This window comes from Pleuronectes platessa, chromosome 6, assembly GCF_947347685.1.
Source record: "Pleuronectes platessa chromosome 6, fPlePla1.1, whole genome shotgun sequence".
Lineage (NCBI taxonomy): Eukaryota > Metazoa > Chordata > Actinopteri > Pleuronectiformes > Pleuronectidae > Pleuronectes > Pleuronectes platessa.
In genome coordinates this window covers 12,530,359-12,549,899 of record NC_070631.1, presented here as the reverse complement: position 1 = coordinate 12,549,899, position 19,541 = coordinate 12,530,359, and the positions used below count along the sequence as shown (strand labels likewise).

Genomic DNA, 19,541 nt, shown 5'->3' with positions numbered 1-19,541 from the left:
AGAAAAAGGGCGGAGTAAAGAGAAGGATTAAGAGACCCCCCCCCTCTCCCTCCCCTCTGCTTTCGATTAACTGCCCCGAGTCTTTTTTTCTCTCTCTCTCTCTATCTCTCTCTCCCTCTCTCCCCTGTGTGTTTCACATACCTCGATTTTTCGTCTGTCAGTGGCTGAGTTCACACAGAGAGGAGAGGCTGAACATTCCTCCCGACTGATGAATTCTTTTGTCCGGAGACTTTACTTTCTGCTCTCTTCGGTGCATTCGGAAACAGACTTATTTTGGGATATTTGCGTTTTTTCATCAATCTGCGGTTGAGTCAGCAGAAGGAGAGCGCAGAGCCGCGTGTCACCTTGTAGCCACGGGACGCCGAGGATTTCCATCACTCCTGTGTGGTTCTTCTCACCTTGTTGCACCTTGTGTTCGGCCTGCAGCTGCAGAGACAGAGAAGGAGGAGACTGTGTCTGTAACACTATGATCTTCTCCACGGTGCCTTTTAAGGTTTCTGTTGCCAAGCAGGTAGGACTCCTCATTTAAGATCTCTGTCTCTCCTTCAGGATATGTAGTTTACTCATATGCGCATCATCTCCCATAGTGATAATGATTATTACAGTTTATTTATCCATTATTGAAATGATACTGTATAGTAATGGAAAGTATTATTATTTTAATATTGATGAGCAATATACTGATAAACTAATTTAAATATTTGATACTTATCCCTCTGACTTTTGCTTTTCCCGGGATAAAGCTGACTAAATGATAGAACTAAATGGATTTGACCTTAAGACGCTTTCTGAAGCAGCGTCAGCGTCACTTGGATAAAAGCGACATGGTGCCGGAGGGATGTTGCGTTCAAGTGTCAGACAATCAGGTGCACATCTTTGCTGTCGAGTTTCAGACGCGCATCCTGTTTCACTTAGCCCTCCATTGTTGCCTCCCGGAAGAAAAAGTCCTTGAGTCACCTGCGCTCCCTACAGGCTTCACCTCTGCTCTCTCCAACTGTAATCACACCATCAGTCTTCAGCCTGGAGCACTCTCCCCCCTCCCCCCCCCCCCTCTCTCCCCCTATCTCTCTCTCTCTCTGCACCATACTGGGCCTGCCACTTACTGTGGTTATGCTTCTTGCACGACTGTAATAATAACTCAAAGAGCTGATTTACCTCTCTGCAACTATAGCTGCGGACTCTGATATAAACGGCGATGGGAGCGCTCCGTGCGTCTCCAGCTTCTCTCCGCCGAGTGGCTGGGAGCGACCGAGCATCACTTGTTCTCGGGCAGGGTTAAGTTATCACGCATCGTAAAAAAGAGCACGCCTGTTGTAAATAAGTATGGGCTTTATTTACGCGCAGAAGGATTTCCTGTGTTCCTCAGAGATGATCCTGTTTTTGTCAGATTGCCCAGTTCCCACAGAGCTGGGATGCCTCCAGGAATGTAGTTTAATTTAACAGCGACAGCTTCACCTCTGGGTTTAAACCGTGCCCCCCCCCCCCCCCCCCCACAGCCCCTGTCCTCCTCCAGCAGGGAAACACAAACATTTGTGCATTGCAAAGGCATGTGAAGAATGCTGGGAGATGACACTGTGATACATGTACGCTGGGGAACAGATATGCGGCCGGCTGTGAAGAGTAACAAGTAGAGTTTTGGCTCAATGGATATTATGGGATGTAGGATATATGATGTTACAGGATGTAAAATTAGATTTGTGTTTCCCGATCATGCACTCATAAGTCTCTCATCATACTTTCTGTCGGTCCTAATCTGGAGCAATGGATCTGGATCGGATTCTGCATGTGAATGTGAAGAGTCTGTTGGCGAGGGACAAGATTTTGAGGCCTTCAGTTTTCCCGTATCTAATCCAATTCCATTTCCGACCAATCACGTTCGAGCCTGCAGGCTTCTGTTGCTCACAGGTAAACAGTCTGTGTGGAGAGAAAACGAGGTGGAACACATTGACCGAAATGCCTTTTCATTTAGTGGCATTCATGTGCAGATAGCCTTTAATAGAGATGAGCCAACATGTCGTCTTGACCTAAAACACCAATTGTGTGTTTTGTGTGGAGAAATGTTCAACGCTCCAAATTATTGACCCCCACAGGCTGCTTTGTCAACAGATGATAGCCGATGGGAGATTGTGTTGATCCTGGCTGTTTTCGCGCTCCTCTGCAGGCTTGTTTTGCACCAGCACATCAGGCGTAGCCTCACATGCATGGCGAGAACACCTGGATCCTGCCCTGGGCACAGGGACAGATGGGGAGAAGGTGTGGAGCTGACTCGCTGCCATCCTTTTCTCAGAAGGAGCCCAGCAGAGCGGTCTTAATGAGACACTACCTTCTGACTGGAGAGCACATGAGAGGGATTAGCACTTTCCGCTAACAAGCTCAGATCCCAATTAGACAGGCCTCACTAGCCAGGTTTGGTCCCGGGCTCAGTCTCCCCTGTCAGATTGGATCTCCCCAGGCCTCTGCAGGTGCATCCCCCCTGATAGTGTGTGCAGGCGGCCCACAGTGAAGCCGAGGGAAAGCACAGGGAGAGGTTCCTGATTGTGGAAAAACAAACAGCGTACTATTGATGCTAAAGAAAAGATTAGAGAAGACGGCGGAGATGAATGGGTTGTGTGAAGCTCTGTGATTTTCTCAGCTTGACTAAGAAAATACAGGGAGTGAGCTCTGAGGGCTGATTCCAAAACAGTTTGAAAAACAAACGGCAGCTCGGAAGTGGGGATACAAAAAACCTAAATCCTAGTTAAATATTGTTCAGAGTGCAGTATCAAACCAATATTTGATGTGTCCACCCACCACAAATTCTCCTAGATACTTAAATGCTCAGTTTTGTGCAGTTTTTTTACTCAGGGTGTCCCAGTGTCTTCTGTCTCTTCATGTATTCTCCGAACGGCCTCATGATGCTGAGCCGGGGCCTTTTATAGGTGTAGGGGCCACACTGTTTGTTCCAGGACTCTTTGTGGCTGAAGGTAATTCTGTCTGACTCTGGCTGTATCCTCGGCTTCTTTAAAATGCTGCAGAATGAGTTTGGTAGAGCTCAGGTGCCTCCCTGATGGTGGTGTGTGATGGATAAGAATAAACCTAATGCTGAACACCATTTCAAACTGTGTCAGAAACAGTGGCTCATGTTGGACTCTGAATAATTTGACTCTAACGTAGATAGGTAAATGTCTTCCATGACAGGAGGACCTCCAGCTAGAGCCAACGATAAAGTTAATAAAGTTTATTTCCCAGCCCAGCCAAATCTTCAAAACAGTCAGTGGAATGAAATTGCATTCCTCAGGACCCGGGTGCACATAACAGACAAAAGACAATACAAAAAAGTAGCAGTTTTAAAGACATGTGATCAGAAAGTTCAGTCAAGTGCCGGACTTTAAATTATTTAGAATAATAAAAACGTAATAGAGGGAATAATCCATACTGAATTTAATGCTGCATTTTCCCTGTCCTTTCCTTTGCTACTTATCTCGGGAGGAGTTGTAAAAATGTGTTTAGTTGGAGATCTATTCGTCGATTGGCTGCGGTTTGTTTACTGATACTTTTATCCGCTCAGGGACGCCTTTCAGCGACTGTCTCGCAAATTGCTTTGTAACATTTTGGATGATAGAACATATTCGATTTTGGTTTAACCCTTTTTAAAATCCCGATGATCTATATTGATGAACAACGGTTTAAAATCTGCTTTCAACTTTAACATCCTAATTTGTTTAAATCGTGATGTTGCCTCGTAGATTTCCGTTTCAGGAATCCGTATCAAACTGGTGACAGTGGTTTTCATCAGAGTCACAGCAGAGAGAAGTAGAGAGGATATAATTAGCTTGATTCCAGCAGTCTTCTGACAGCTCCTCCTCTTTTAACAAGCTGGTGGTCCAGTGCTGACCTTGTGGTGTCCAACAAGCCACCCTATTGTTCCCGGGGGCCGGGCCTGCTGACCATAACTAATCAAATGGTTCCTCCTCCTCTGGCACTGAGAGGAAGGGGGCAACACCGAAGCCAAACTTATCTGACATTTTACTTGCGGACCAATTCAATTTCGAATTTCAGTTTCAAACCGTGGCCTGTAATAGATTTCTCTCCCCCCCCCCGAAATGCTAGAGTTGAAAAGAGCCACCACATAAAATGACCAGTGCATCCGTGACATGCACAAATCTGCACACACAGTACTGCACTAGAGAAACCTATAAAAAGTGGTATTTCTGCCCAAAAAACCAAGACAATAGTGGTGAGCATTTTTTTAAAAAGCAAATATTATAATGTCTGTCCAGAAACAATGTGCTGGCTGATGTTGATCGTCCACAGATCTGCCTGTGAACAGTTTGGATTGGAACTGTTTCAACTACCCCCAGTGAAAACTGCTTCAGCTTCAGACCGCAGCTCTAAAGCCTCTCCTGCAGCAGAACTCTCAGTCACTCTAATTCCAGCCAGATTTAACATTACACTTTTATTGGTTTTGTTTTTGTTGCATTTATTAGAGAGCTCAGTTCCCATGTGTGCTGTACTTTTATTTTTACAGTTTACTCTTCAGCCAAAAGTTGGTTTGGCTCTCTTGCACATGTAATAATTAAGTTAAAAGTCTTGATATATACACTTATGTATGTGCTGTGTGTTTAAATGCGAGCTGTAAAAGATGATAATCAGTGTAGAGTGTGCATCAGATGTACAGACACAGTGAAACAATGACTCTGTGTCCCGGCCTTCACTGATGCATGTCTACAGGCAACAGTGTTTTCACCACACAGGGTCAGGTTGGTTTGCCAATCAACGTTAAAACATTCCAGATCATTTATTTGTGCACTAACCTACATGTAGAGTAGTAGAGGCAGGGCTCATTTCATCTGCCTGTCAAGCAGGATATATTGGAGGGACTAAATTACCGCCTGGCACATATGGATTTTCGGGGGCTGATGCCGATACAGATATTGAGGAGTAAAAAAAATTCACGTGCTGATATATTGGCCAGTTAAGAGATTTTGGCAATGATTCCTATGATGTAATCAACAAACTGTTGTGATCAAGAAGGGGCTTGATAGTTTTACAGTTTAAGTGTAAACTTTACTAAGCATAAATAAAACACACAAATATAACCAAATACATACAACTTGAGTTACGAAAATGAATGCCTATCTTTTGAGCGTTTTTATATCTTTACATAAGCAAACATAAACCCCCATACCAATTAGTTTGTGAAATAGCCAATTATTACTCATCAGGCTTTAGACAAAATCCCTGCTGAGGGTTTACAGAAGCTAGAGGCTAAATATTTAAAGTATCTGTGTAACCTGCTCATTTTAAATCTTTGATTCTTTTTTTTTATAAATGAGCCGAGCCTGCAGTACATTGTCTCAAAAGCTCACACGTTACTTCATTATGACCTTTTTCAACTTGATCTTTTATTGTTTTCAATGACTGGACTCAGGGAAAACATCAACAACAAACAAGTCAAAGTAAAGGAACATACTTACACATATACATATATAAATATATAGCTGCGCCGTAAAGTCAGATGAAGCAATGAAATTAGTATTGATATCCTGGCTCCGACTCTGTGACCCAATTTGGACGTCTGACATCATGTCGTTAGACTAACCAGCCACTGTGGCTCATGTTCTGGCTAATTGTGTCCTTAATGGATTTTCTCCCCATAAGCTTGTAGTTAGAGCGAGTCAGTAAGTGAACAATTAAACAGCTGCTCTTGCCTCATTTCCACTGCATCCAGCCACTGCGTCCATTTTATTGCACATATGTACGACTGTACCGTCCTAAATGTAACTCTGGCCTTTTCTTTGTTCTGCAGCAGCCGTATGTGTCCCCCTCCAACCATCAGATGGCTCTTTCAAGCCCCAACAACAACAACAACATCATCAGCAGCACCACCAGCCTCAGCAACGGCGGTGGCAGCGGCAGCAGCAGTGGCAGCATCGGGGGAGAGCAACTGAGCAAGACGAACCTGTACATCCGTGGCCTCCACCCAGGAACCACAGACCAGGATCTGGTCAAACTCTGTCAGCCGTAAGTCAACCAGAAACCTTTTGCTTCAGCGTCTACTTAAGACACCCAATAAATCTCTCTCCGGCTTCCCCTCCACCAACACGTAGCGGGTTAGGGGAGCAGGGTGGATTAGGACGGAGCAGAGTGATGGGCGGATGGATAGATGGTTTGTCTGAAAGATTGAGTGGATTGCATTACTACGTGGGCAAACACGGTCGATGGATGGCTTCCTCACCCTGGAAATGCACATTCATTTCCAGCACACCTTCGCATGTATTCCTGGAACAGAGAAGAGAGACACATTTTTTTTTTTTTAATCCAAGACCCATCATGTAGTGGCCTTATGGAAAAACCAACAATCATTTGATCTGCAAACTAAGAGCTCTCAGTTTGGCCCGGCTGAGCACAGACTTTCCAACAGCCAGGTACAGAGTGTTTAGTCTGCCTCCCTCGTGCTTATTCTTCCTGCGTGTCTGCTCCAGCTTTGACATTTAGCCTACTCTACATGAATTACTGCTCATCTGCGCTTTATAAGTATTTATTTATAGTATTCTGCACTGTGCTGCAACAGCGCGAGTGCAAGTCTTTGAAAAACTCGACATCAAGTCAGACATCAAACAGCGGCATCATCCAATCCATCTGAAATGTTTGTTGGGTCGTCGGTTTTTGGGACTTCAAACCGAGCCGGGGCCGAGATGAATGAGCTGGTCTTGCTTAATTGAAATCTGTAGCTCGTGATGAGAACCAGAAGAGGGAGAGAAAAGGAGGGAAACAAGGGGGCTGGGTAGATTGAATAAGGGAGAGAGAGAGGGAGGGAGAGGGAGGGAGAGAGGGAGGGAGGGAGAGGCCTGCTATTTTACAGCTGTCTGGAAGATATGGCCCACATGAGGCTGCCCAACCCAACAGGAAACGGCGAGCCCAGGGGAAAGGGAAAGGCAAACAAGGGCAATGGCGTGGAGAGGGGGGGAGGGTGGATGGAGAGAATCAGAGGGGGGGGAGGAGTGAATGGAGTTCAGGGTGTGTGAGTGTCAGGTGGTGTTTTCCGTGGGGGCAGTTCTCGTATTTCTGCAGATAAAATCAACGCATGAAATTTGCCTTTTGGCGGAGCTCACTCAGGCCGACGTGATTCACCGTTGTAGTCGACCGGGATGGGACTCTGTGTCCGGTGATGGCAAATCATGGAAATACTGGAACATCAGGATGTAAAACAGTCCGGAAGACCACGCATGAGGGGAATTACACAGACTTTACTCAAGTTTGAGTAGTTTGCGTACATGTAGGACTCCCCGAGCTCCCCTCCCCCACACGGAGAGTCGGTCGTATGCACACTGCGAGGTGGGAGTGGGGGATGAGAGGAGGGGATGGGGGGGGGGGGGGGGTTGGTTCTCCATCTACAGCCCCTACAGTTGTCTCTGTGGGTGACTCGCTGCCACTTCGGTTCTCGCCCCCGTGTCCTCTCTCCGGTGGTTGACCATGGACGGATGTGGGGCTGGTCCCTGTGTGCTGCGCTCCCTCACACATGGCTGAGTCTCTACAGCTTCCCCTGTTCATTCTGCATCATGTAGCCCAAGACCTCGGAACACAAATGAGAATCTCAACTGTGTGAGCAGTGAAGAGTAAACAGTAACTAAGGTAGAGGGGGGGTTCTTGGAAGGCTTAACCCGAGCAAGTTGCGTGTCCCTCAGTAATGTTGCATGGGAAAGCATAGGAAGACAATGTTGGCTCATCCATCCAGTCCATGTGGCGGCAGCTTATGGTTTAGAATCAGGAATGAACCATGAAATAGTAATGGTATAAAGGAGTTCAAATGCATAATACAACAGCTCTTCATGTTAACACTGGATAGATTCAATTAGCAGAGAATTTGGGTTGGATGAGGAAACGATTGCGGTGTCTGTATGTGACGCCCTGAATTAAAAATCCTTTTCAACACTACGCAAAGTATTTCATGTAGGGTATGCAAGTCAGTAAGACCAAATAATTAAGAAGAAGAAGAAGATATATATTATACTCAAGTATAAGGAAGAGGTGAGTTCTATAATATGAAATTAAGCAGATGACAAACAGTTTTAGGATCAAACCAGTGGCTTTTCTTTTCTCAAGTTAAACACTGTGAATACTATACATTCAGTACTTATATATCCCTACAATGTTTATGTGTATATATACAACATAGTAGTGCACTTTGGTAGTAGAAAATAATTTATTATGAATCATTTGATATTCACATTATCTTCACAGGTGACCCTAAAGAGACCATATTTTGGCCATGTACAGTTTTATAATTTAGTCTACCGGAATAAGTTCATGTAAATGCTGTTACATTCAAAATATACATTATTTTGTCCTATATCATACGTTGCTGTGATTCTTCTTTTCACTTTCTGTCCATAAGGAGGTCATCTTCCCCGCTCTCCCTAAAATTTGATCAACTGCTTGGAGCATGTGTTGAAAATGAACCAGACGCTTCCTTATCAGCCGTAAACACCGTTGTAGCCTTGAAAATAATGACGCCTGTTCTGCCGTGTACCAATTTGAACAAAACAAGCCGGTTGTTGAACATGGTGCGTGTTATCTGGTGACGTAGGTGCTTTACGGGAGCAGACGAGGTGTTTCTGGTTCTACAGGAGCGGTGTTTTCCCCGCAGGACAGATGGAATCCCTTTGTTGTGTACTTTGCCCTTTGTAACGTAGCCGACCTCCTACACGCTCAAAAACAATATTTGACACACTAAAGGGAAAGGAGAGGGAAAATCTTCCAAAACATCAAATGTGCACTTTAAACTGTTGAGATTTAAAGATCCTGAAGTTGTAATCCAACAGATGAATTGACACACTACTGGTCATCACAGTTGTCGATAAGCCGCACCATGACAGTGACTCTAGCTCAGATGACATGTGGCGTTGGTGCAGTGTCACTGGGTGAAAAGCTGGCTCGCTCCGTGAGGGGCACTAAGACCCAGAGGAGGGTTGAACGCTGCCTGGAGCGAAGCTGGTTAGCAGAATGAGAGTATGGCCGGGAGCCAGCGTTGGACAGGACAGCCAAGGAGAGGCATATCAGATTACACTGCATGCACATGCCGGGAGAGATGGGAACTGATAGACACTGCCTCACAGAAGCATTTGCCCACTATCCTGTGCATCTGCAGTATCCACAGCCGGCCAGCTCTGAAGAAAATGCACCATTTTCCTAATCTGAAAAAATACAGCAGTACACATTTTATCATTATCCCATCACGCTGGATTGATATGTGATCCCCTGTGTGTATAAGATGTATAAATCCTATAGTTGTTCCTAGCGTGCAGAAACCCACAGGACACCTCTTCCTTCATGTAATTTATGTCCCACCGCCCTCGCTGAAGATGTCCCTATGCACATCGTTCATTATCAGATGGTGCAGGCGCATCGAGTGTCACTGCACTGAATCTGTCAGGTGAATTGTAATTCAGTCATCATGGAGCACCCTCTCTCAGGGTGTCCTGAGTTTAGGGAGCAGCCGCACTGCGTCAGCGATGTTGCAATGCTAATATTGAATGTAAACAGGTAATTATGTTCAGCGCACGGTGCAAGGACGGCCTTTTGAGAGTAAACCTCCCTGTTTTTCAGGTACGGGAAAATCGTATCCACTAAGGCCATCCTGGACAAGACCACCAACAAGTGCAAAGGTGAGGGTGCAAACAACAGGTCGGAGCAAAGTGTTGTGCAGAGAAAAGTACGTCAGCATGTGACCTGTGGATTTGCAGAAGGAGAATGACTGGGAAATCATTATATAAGGCTGTGCTTTCAATGTAAGGTCATTGCAATCTTTGTTAAAACAACTGTTGAGTATCACATAAGAAGTAATAGAGAGGACTGGTTCAAATACATTTAAATACATGTATTGTAAAGTTAAAAGTATTTGTAAACCAGAGTGACACTCAGTAAAGTGCTGTGCAAAGGCCCAACAGTCCGTTTATACTACCCCATTTCAATTCACTAAAATGCACACACTGTTAACTATATACTCATCCATAAATTATTCTCTGAGAAATCAAGGGAAAGTATTTTAGAGACAAAACATCTAAACAAAAACAGACAAATAAATAAAATAATGTATGAATCTTCTTGACACATTTACGTTGTTAAGATCTGTGTGTTTGTACAATTTGGTGCAGAATCAGATCCAGTTAATGGTGGAAGGAAATGTTCAGCCTAGGCGTTCTACTAAGTGACCTTTAGTTCTGCTATGTCTTCAGTGTTTAGTTTCTTGAGTCAATAAATCAGAGATGTAAAAAAAAAAGGAAATCCATAATATTTTTTATTTTTATTACAATCATTTTATTGTGAAAAGCAGTGTGGCAGATTGTAAACAGGGAAATGTTACAATGGAAGGAGACATACTTAGCATCTAATTATGTCTTGTATTGTCGGATTGTGCATCCCTTGTTGACTCTTTAGTAGATAATATATGCATAGACACCTTCATCCTGTCAGTTGCTGGTGTTTTCACTGCATATCAACAACAGAGAGGTGGAAAAGAGACAGTTTGTCATCTCTGCCGTCGTTTGTGTGAAATATTTCAGTTCTGAGGTCACGTCACGTTTGCTGATTCGCTCTTCTCAGTAAAGTTCCGTTGCTTTTGGTTTTCCCAATGTTTGTCGTGTGTTGAGGTAAGTGTCTTCAAAGTGCACGTCTGTGTGTATGGAGTCGCGTGTTATGCATACCTCATGGTTGAAGCTCGTATGTCTTCGTTCCCCGCAGGCTATGGATTTGTGGATTTTGACAATCCGGCCTCGGCTCAGAAGGCCGTGACTGCGCTGAAGGCCGGTGGAGTGCAGGCTCAGATGGCCAAGGTAAGAACCACACATCAGCTGTCACTGTCTGTCAATATTTATTTTGTCAGAGTTAAATCTTCTGCGAATGGGAAACAAAAACAACACAGCGATATTTTGATAGTGATAGTTGGATGAATGATGAATTACTTATGGGGCTGCGCAGGGTTGTGTTAAGCACTGTTGCCTCGCAGGAAAAAAGGTTACGGGTTTAAATCCCGTCCTCTGGGGAGTTTGCATGTTCTCTCACGTGTTTGTGTGGGTTTCCTCCAGGTGCTCCGGCTTCCTCCCACATGAAATACCTGCAGTTCAATTCTAAATTGACCATAGGTGCGGATGTGAGTGTGAATGGTTGTTTGTGTCTCTGTATATTGGCCCAGTGATACGCTGGTGATCGGTCCAGTGCCTCGCCTGTCGCCCAACGCTCAGCTGGGATTGGCTCCCCTGTGACCCTCAGAGAGATAAGCAGTGTAGATTATAGATGAAGTGATCAGTGACCCTGCAGCAGGAAGGTTGTTCCTAGGCAAAATTTTGCTTTTTGAACAAGGGTGAGTCATGGGCGGCGCACTGTATGCACGTGTGGGTGTGTGTTGACATCAGCACATTTGGGATATGAATGCACTGTAGAATACATTATGTGTGTGCACGTACAAAAGGGCACGGACAGGTATCGAGTGTACGTGCGTGTGTGTGAGCCTGCCGTGCTTCTTAGTGATGACGGTGTTGGGGGAGCGGGTCCCAGGGCCTGGTCTCCGAGCTCCCTGCACAAAGGACCTATCTGTTCTCCCTGGTGGCATCTGACTCAGTGTCTGAGCAGCTCCACAGTCAGCAGGGCCTTGTGCCCAGCCACCCGCCCTGTCAACACACACACCACACACACACACACACACACACACACACACACACACACACACGTGCACGCACTTCAACAGCCTTGCCTGAACCGGATTATGACACAGTCAAAAGCAAGCACGCGTACATGCACGCCACCGACACCCTGGGAAAGCTGATCTGTCGCTAAGCTGGATCACTGACATTCATACGGCTTCTTGCTCACAGAATAACTTGATTTCACTCACTCCTTCTCTCCTGGTTTACAGCCGGGCTTACGCCTGTGTCAGATTTCTCTGTGACTCACTCTGACTCATTCGCGGTCGAAAATCCACAGCGGATCTCCTCCGCTCACTCTCATTGGTTCCAGCTCCGCCGTTAGCTCGTTGTGAGGGAGGAAGAGGAGGAGGAGGAGGAGGAGGTGGAGGGGGGGGGGGGGCTGAAGGAGAAATCACCTTCACCACAGGTCGCAACGATTACACATGCATTATTTATAGAGGGGAAATTAATTCACGCCGCATTTACAGGTTTTTAATCACATCTGTACTCGGGGATCATGAATATGCATCATGGCTAGAGGGGGATACAGAACGCTTATCTCATAAGATCCTGTTGTTCAAATCAAGTTTGTTTGAGCAGGAGGCAAAGGGAGGACAATAAAAGCCCACAACACGGCTCGGAAGTGTGAAATTAATTGTCGAGAGATTCTTATTTCAAATTCCGATTTGGGAAAGCTGCATAATCTGTGTGATTTATGCAAGACGACAGAGCCGGTGCCTCTGCATTCAAGGTCAGGATTGCCACATGAATGTAACCAGCCTGAATGCAAGCGACACATTATCATACTACGACCTGGGAAAGGGGATGATAATGTTTGCCTTGTGGCGAGGTGATAGCACAATGCTTCAGATGTTCTTCAGATTATTTCCAAAGGTCTTCGTCCGAAACGTCTCAGCCGCGATTTCTCCACCGAAGCGAGCGCAAGCAATCATCTTTGATCATCCGCGGACGGGGAGCCGTTGGAAATGTAATTATGCTTTGAGATCACATTACCTGGATCCCGCTCTTTCATCCTCTGAAGAGGCTAGTTGCCTCCAATTGCCCCGTCCTCTACCCTTTTGGCAATAGCATACGAGTGATGGAGAACGAGCGAGGAGTGATGAAAGAAAGAGAGCTGGGTGAATACAAGTGGAAGGGAACAGAGAGAGAGAGAGAGAGAGAGAGAGAGAGAGAGAGAGAGAGAGAGAGAGAGAGAGAGAGAGAGAGAGAGAGAGAGAGAGAGAGAGGCTCAGGTTACGTGCTCTCCACCATCTCTGAGTACGTTTGCTCCTTGGATCTCATCCATGCTGCTCACGTTCTCCTCAAAACCAAAACCAAAATCCACCTATGACCTCAAAACCTCTACCCCCCTCTCTCCCCTCTCTCCCCTCTCTCTCAACTGTTCCTCTTACTGTCTGCCATCCTTCTAAATATCAGATGTCTCACACACTTCCTCTTAAAAGGTTAAATATACAGGTCCTCGTTATATTTATTATTACGATACAGTCTGGATTCTATCACTAGAGGAAATAAAGAGCTCTCACTCTGTCTCGTCCTCATCACCTCCGCCAATGTTTTCACTCCTGTCCCTTTGTTTCTGTTTTTCAGGGGGTGGATCCAGTAAGTTCTTTAACTCACTTACTTTATCATCGCATTTTTTGACATTATCACAAATTCTCCAGAGAATAATTCATGAATCTTGGTGGGTGGGAAATTGGCACTTTTGGGGGACTGATTTTTACGAGCGTGTGCCATTAGGTGCAGCTTGTTTCAATTTGAGGAGACCACAGGGCCTGGTTCTTACTGTGAATCCTTCTTTCTCTTTCTGTGCGTTCAGCAACAGGAGCAGGACCCCACCAACCTGTACATCTCCAACCTGCCTCTGTCCATGGACGAGCAGGAGCTGGAGAGCATGCTGAAGCCCTTCAGCCAGGCCATTTCCACGCGCATCCTCCGTGACGCCAACGGGACCAGCCGAGGAGTGGGCTTCGCCAGGTACACACTCCGGTGTTCAGTCACGTGTGCTAGGGCCGTGGGTGTGAGTCGGTTAGTGATGGTTTAGCCTCATGGGCTTCGATCACTATATCCAGTTACACATATAAATGAGTGTAGACAGTACACAAGCTGAGGATCAATTTACAGTTTTGTCAAGGATTAATGATGGTGAGTGAGCCCTCTGGTGGCCAATACTTGTAGAACAGCTCCAATTGGAAATAAGATATGATAGAAGATAAAACTTTATTGATCCCACGCCGGGGAAATTCAGTCAGAACTTAGAGAAAATATAGAACAGAACAGAACAGAACAACATAATATACACCTTTCACTACAGAAAAGTATTGTTGTATAGAAATAAGTAATTCAGTAAAGTCCAGTGGTACAGGATGATTGCACAAGAAATGTTGTATCACCTGCTGAAGAGATTGTTTTTAATAGACGCTTATCATCAATCTTTTCTTCTAGGATGGAGTCAACAGAGAAATGCGAGGCCATCATTCAACATTTCAATGGAAAATACATCAAAACTCCACCTGGAGTCCCAGGTGAGTCCAAACAGAATCTAATCCAGAGAGTTTTACCTCATGCATGAAACTGAATATAGTCTTTCACAAATATAATAAGCTCTTATTTTGAAAATCCCTGGTCCAGTGCCGTCAGAACCCTTGCTGTGCAAATTTGCTGACGGCGGTCAGAAGAAGCGTCAGAGTCAAGGGAAGTATCTGCAGAACGGCCGGCTCTGGACTCGAGACGGGGAGACGGTGAGTTTATGACTTTGCTTAATTCTCTGAGATTTGTGCAGTCGTACGTCGATCGGCCTCTTACTGACGCGCTACTTCCTCTTTTCCCTCCAGGGAGGAATGACCCTCACCTACGACCCCACCAGCGCCTTACAGAACGGGTCAGTACTTCTGCTCTGATGAATCCTTTGTGTGTGCGTGGGATCGTGTTGTGGTTTCTCATGACTTTGTGTCTCTTCTCTGCAGGTTCTACTCCTCTCCGTACAGCATGGCCCCCAACAGGATGATGGGACCAGCTTCCCTCTCCCCTTACATGCATTCACCCATGTCCACCTACCAGGTACTGGAGGATTCTTACTCTTTGGGTTGTTAGTGTATTTGTGACCGACAATCCCAGGCCCTCCTGTTACATAACAATAAATCCAATCAATAATATCCTAAACATGCTTAACTGTAAAATAACTACAGCTGAACTTGTCAGACTTTGCTTGTCTTCTATCTATGGGACAATTCTAGAAAATATCTAGAATGATGTGGCGTGCAAATCTTGAGAACCCAATTTTTAATGTCCCAATGAAATGCAATGACGAATTTGGTACGTTTTGGACACATTAGACACATTGGACAATTACTGCAGGTCACTCTCACAGTGCTGCAACCAGCATCACCACAGGCCCCATTCCTCACAGTCAAGTTTCAAACCTAGTATGTAATTTCCATCCTTTATAACACGTGTCTTTCTTGCTCCTGCAGGTACACAACCCGTCCTGGATACACCACCAGTCGTACATCATGCCGCCCAACGTAAGTATTTAGAAGCTGTTGGTTTTCCCTCCTGCTGCGGCTGATTTCTTTTAATAATTTGCTGGCTTCACGCTGCGTCACCCTGTGTGTGTGTGTGTGTGTCCACAGGGAGCCGTCCTGACTCCGGGGATGGACCACACCATGTCCATCCAGCCCACCTCGATGATGGGGCCCCTGGCACAGCAGCTCAGCCACCTCTCCATGGGCAGCAGCGGCACAGTGAGTAATGAGCGCAGAGCTAAGCATCGAGCTGTTGTCCATATTTAACGGCTAAGGCTGCGTGAGGCAACTTGGAACATTGGTGAGGGCAAATGTGAGCGGGGGGGGGGGGGCACCTTTCTACCTGAGCAGTCCCTGATACAGACAGGACATTTCTAGAGTAATGATAAAAGACGTTGTTTACCTCATATTCATTAAGTGCTTCGGAACCCAGGCCCTGTTCAGACCTGGTATTAATGTGTCTCCTGTGACCACTTATCCACTCTATATGCAAATAATGACGCGGGTCACATCTGTTCACAAAGACCAAATCATGTTGTTTTACCCAGTTAGCAATGAGATGAGGTAAGATTTTACCGATTTGAAAAACTAAAATAGAATTATGTTTTGGTCAGTGTTGATATTTTGGTGATGGAGGATGTCAGCTGAGTATGTGCTCCTTCATACGTGGCCCAGGACGCAAACAAAAATAAAATAATATATCGGCCGAGTCCAGAAGTAGTGGATCTGATCTCACTGCTATAACCAATCCCTCTTTAGACTTTAGAGTTAAACCTGCCTGATAAAAAGAAAACTACAGAAATAAATGTAACAATGTAGAAATAAATGAATGAAAACATGTAGAAATGAATGTCTTAATGAATAAATAATAGAGATACTCAAATGCTATTTCAAACTGTATACCTTTATTTGAATAAAATAAATTCTATGAATTAAGAATTAGAAATAGATAAATAAATGTAACAATGTACAAATAAATGAATGAATAATTGCAGAAATTAATAAATAGATACGTTTTAGAATAAGAGTTATAATTGTTTGGTCCTTATTGGACAGGACTTGAATTGCAGCTTGTTTAGGGGGTTGATGAAAGTTTTCTGTGACAGTTTCATTCACCACTGTAGCGTCCAGTGAACTTATTATTTCCACCTCCCTCCAGTATATGCCTGCAAACACATCTATGCAGGGGACCTACATCCCCCAGTACACCCAAGTGCCTGCCACCAGCATCTCCGTTGAGGTAAGAGCCTCTCCTTTTCTTTCTGTCTCTCACTAGAGCAGCATCACGTGATGTGAAACAGTCACTTATGGATTTGATCTTTGCCGCCTCCCTCTCAGGAAAGTGCTGTCCAACAACCTGTTGCCATAGAGACACCCACGGAACACACAACCTACACCTACCAGCATAACAAGTGAAGGGGGGGGGCAGAGGTGAGCTTTGATCCTGTGCTTCTGTACATCTTAATCTTTACGTGCGAGAGCTCAAGGACTCGCTGCGGCTGCCTCCGGTTTCTAATTGGCTGCTCTTGTGTCAGATCTTCCTCTGGAGCCGGAGCGACTCTCCAAAGGGCCCGAGTGCTGAAGCTCGGCACAGGGACTCTGCATGAAAGGCACCAGGCGCTCGGGGGGGGAATATGGACTGTTACAAAGAAAGGACAAAAAAATAAAAAAGGACATTTTCTACAAACTCATAGTTTTAAAACAAACTCTTTTACTCCAAACATGGAAGGCTGGAGGCTGGCAGGCGAGCTGAGACAGAGGAACAGAAGAGGGAGCGTCTATTTTGATAACAGTCAAGGAAAAAACACAACAGACACACATTTCATAGGTTTTAAACTAGAGTGAAACCAGGAAAAGAACATTTCAACACCATTTTTCTTTTATTTTGAGTCATGCTGCGTTGACATTTTTTTTTTAAATGTGCTGATTTTGCTTCTCGTTTGTTTTTAGTCTGATACTTTCAGGCTTTAAAAACCTGCCTTTTTGTACATAATTGTTTGATTTGTTGTGTTTCTAGCTTCACGTGTCCTGGTTTGATCGATTGGTGCAAATATCTGAAAACAGACGGCAAAAAGCTGAGGAATCATATTTCAGTGGGATATGGTGCTGACTCGGAATAAGCTTTTCTTCAAGTGGCAGCCAAGTTTAATACTTTTGTTTCTTTCTGACAGATTTTTTGCTTCCTTTTTGGCACTTGACTCTCAAATAATTTAAAGTTCCAACAATCTCGACAAAGCTTCAGACAATCAGAGGAGGACACAGACCAGTACATTTAGAGATGACCCTCATTGTTGACAGATTTCACAGAGTAGACTCCTTTCGAAAAAGAGATGAATAGATTTAAATCATTCCAGAGATAAAGAAAAGTCTAAATGTTGTTTTGCTTTTGAGCTCCTCCGCTCGATTAAATCCAAAGTTGCTTCACTGGGATCACATCTCACTCAGAGCTGCCCTGTAAATAAGAGATTTGAATTTATGGAGGCTTTATTTAGATTTTCATTCCTCTGTGTAGTAAAAATGCTTCGGTTATTTGAGTGACAACAATTTACCAAATTGAACAAAAGGAATGGGTTTTCTCTTTTATTAAAGGGGAAGGCCGAATCTCCACCGAACCCCCAAAAAACAAAGTAGAAATAAGTAGAAGTTGTTATTAGAGTTTAAGTTTTTTATTGCACAGACGTGGGAACATCTTCAATGAACACTTAACAGGTGGATTATTATGGACAGTCGGGATGCCGGTAAAAACAAAAAGTGGCCATTGCTTTGTTTTTGCTTCTGCTTCTACTTTTCTGTTTCTGTCCCCCTCATGTTCTTATTTTGACATTTCTTATTTAAAGGTTTTCTTAAGATTTTTTTTTTTTTTTTAAATACTTTAAAGATTTTCAAAGAAGCTTCGATTTTATTTTTGATAGTGTGCTGTGTGCTTCAACTAGTGAGAAATGTTTTGTGATTTGTTTGTGTGTTTGCTCACTTCTCTCGTTCTGGTTTCAGTGTTGATTTGAAAGAGGCTTAGATTTTTGTTTTGTTTTTGCGATGGGGGGGGGGGGGGGGGGGGGGGACATTTCACTTTGTGTGTCACAGTTGTCGGCGCTTTTTATGACCACGACTCCTCTCGATGGTTGAATTATATTATATGCTATAGGTTCAGATGCATTGTTACAGAGCTTTGCCCCAAGCCGTTGGGGAAACGACAGAACACGAAATATATGCTCAAAAAAAGAAAGAGAGAAACCTCGACTTACCTCATCCTGCCAGAGAGATGTACAGTAGATTCAGTTTGTGCGCAAGGTTCACGGGCAATAGACAACACTACAGCAGGTCTCATGGCTGTTCACAGCTGGTACTGTGTCCACATCCTTTAACTCTTCCGTCCAACGTCCGGAATAAAACACACGCCCAAGGTCTGACGATCTATGCAATTAATTTATTATCCTTATAAATGCAATACTACAGATACCACACTACGGATCACCTCATGCTAATACTTCAGTCTGGCTTACGTGGACCTTTTCTTTCATTGTCCATTCTATCATGTTCACAGTGACACATTAATCGTTGGTTCATTCATTGTTAGTGAGATGCTGCATTAAAAGGGAACTGTTACAAACCAAAATGAGGTTAATACGACTGCAGGAGATGGAGGAATAACATAAAAAAAAACTGAAAAGAAAACCATTGGCTCGTTCGATGTAATTCAACATTTCATCCAATTCACAGTTAGTTGTTTTTTTGTGCGATGGAAACTGTTTTAGTTCTTTTAAACCATGAAACTGTTTATTTACAGGAGACAATTTAACTTCACAGAAATGCCTTAGATTTCACCGGAAGGGATCGTGAAGTGCGACTCACATTCGACGGGCTTTACCTCCGACTGGAATATGTCGGGGGAGGGGGGTTATCCTCATGCACTGCTGTTAGAAAAATACTTTTGCTAAAGCAGAACTGCTCTGAACACAGATCTATGAAGCAAAGAGATATTTACAACTTCCTTCATTCTGTGTTACTTTCTCATTCCTTTATTGTTCATCCAAGACATGGAATAAAGTGAGCGGTGGTGTACCGAGTCGAACTGTTGCTGCTATGTGTTTAGAGAACTTTGGGCTGAAGGTCATTCATTATATCAAGTCACACATGGGACCAGTTTGTAACCCATGTTCAGCGACTTCTCTGTTCATCAATCTCCTCAGTAAATATCGGTGCCGTGACACAGGCCCCGTCTCCTCCACAGATAGGAAACCCTTCAGCTATTAAAACATTTAACTTGGTTTGATTTTGAACTTGTCTTTTTCTTTTTTAAATAAAGCTTTTTCACTGTGGTTTGTGGTTTTTTTGTATT

General features: G+C 44.3%; 1 protein-coding gene across 1 annotated transcript in view; it reads left to right on the top strand.

The window, feature by feature from the left end:
• Positions 1–19,521, top strand: part of rbms2b (RNA binding motif, single stranded interacting protein 2b) — a 21,818-nt gene extending 2,297 nt beyond the window's left edge. The window contains exons 2-14 of the mRNA XM_053424351.1: positions 5,789–6,003; positions 9,589–9,647; positions 10,723–10,814; positions 13,501–13,658; positions 14,127–14,206; positions 14,313–14,422; positions 14,516–14,562; positions 14,648–14,741; positions 15,155–15,205; positions 15,314–15,424; positions 16,365–16,445; positions 16,544–16,636; positions 16,741–19,521. Coding sequence (XP_053280326.1) covers positions 5,789–6,003; positions 9,589–9,647; positions 10,723–10,814; positions 13,501–13,658; positions 14,127–14,206; positions 14,313–14,422; positions 14,516–14,562; positions 14,648–14,741; positions 15,155–15,205; positions 15,314–15,424; positions 16,365–16,445; positions 16,544–16,621 — 1,176 coding nt within the window. The 3' untranslated portion in view covers positions 16,622–16,636; positions 16,741–19,521. The remainder of the gene's footprint in view (positions 1–5,788; positions 6,004–9,588; positions 9,648–10,722; positions 10,815–13,500; positions 13,659–14,126; positions 14,207–14,312; positions 14,423–14,515; positions 14,563–14,647; positions 14,742–15,154; positions 15,206–15,313; positions 15,425–16,364; positions 16,446–16,543; positions 16,637–16,740) is intronic.
• Positions 19,522–19,541: the final 20 nt, after the last annotated feature.